This window comes from Penaeus monodon, chromosome 23 (assembly GCF_015228065.2).
Source record: "Penaeus monodon isolate SGIC_2016 chromosome 23, NSTDA_Pmon_1, whole genome shotgun sequence".
NCBI classification, from domain to species: Eukaryota; Metazoa; Arthropoda; class Malacostraca; order Decapoda; family Penaeidae; genus Penaeus; species Penaeus monodon.
In genome coordinates, this window is record NC_051408.1 from 3,142,882 (window position 1) to 3,143,191 (window position 310).

General features: G+C 46.8%; 1 protein-coding gene across 1 annotated transcript in view; it reads right to left on the reverse strand.

Moving 5' to 3' along the window:
* The window catches only part of LOC119588340, a 28,894-nt gene that overhangs the window by 15,888 nt on the left and 12,696 nt on the right, over window positions 1–310 (reverse strand). The window contains exon 2 of the mRNA XM_037937027.1: window positions 14–268. Within this exon, the coding sequence (XP_037792955.1) occupies window positions 14–268 (255 nt within the window). The remainder of the gene's footprint in view (window positions 1–13; window positions 269–310) is intronic.

The window sequence follows — 310 nt, forward strand, 5'->3', positions numbered from 1 at the left end:
CATAAGCACTCACTATCTGATCTGTCCATAACATTCCAAGACCTGATGAGGAACCGGGAACAGATATAACATCCTGAATGGTGGGCAAAGACGTATTCGTAGATATCTCGACGAATCATACGTCGATCCACAGGTTTGCCCCGCCCACTTATCTCGTTCTGGAAGATTTCGGTGTCTATGCCCCGCCCATCTTCCCAGCTAAACCAATCACCTTGGATAATGGGCGGGAAGATCGTGTCATTCTTGAAGGCTGTTGCGAATGCGGAGGCTGAGAAGAGGAGAAAAAAATGTTAAAAAAGGCGTGAAAGAT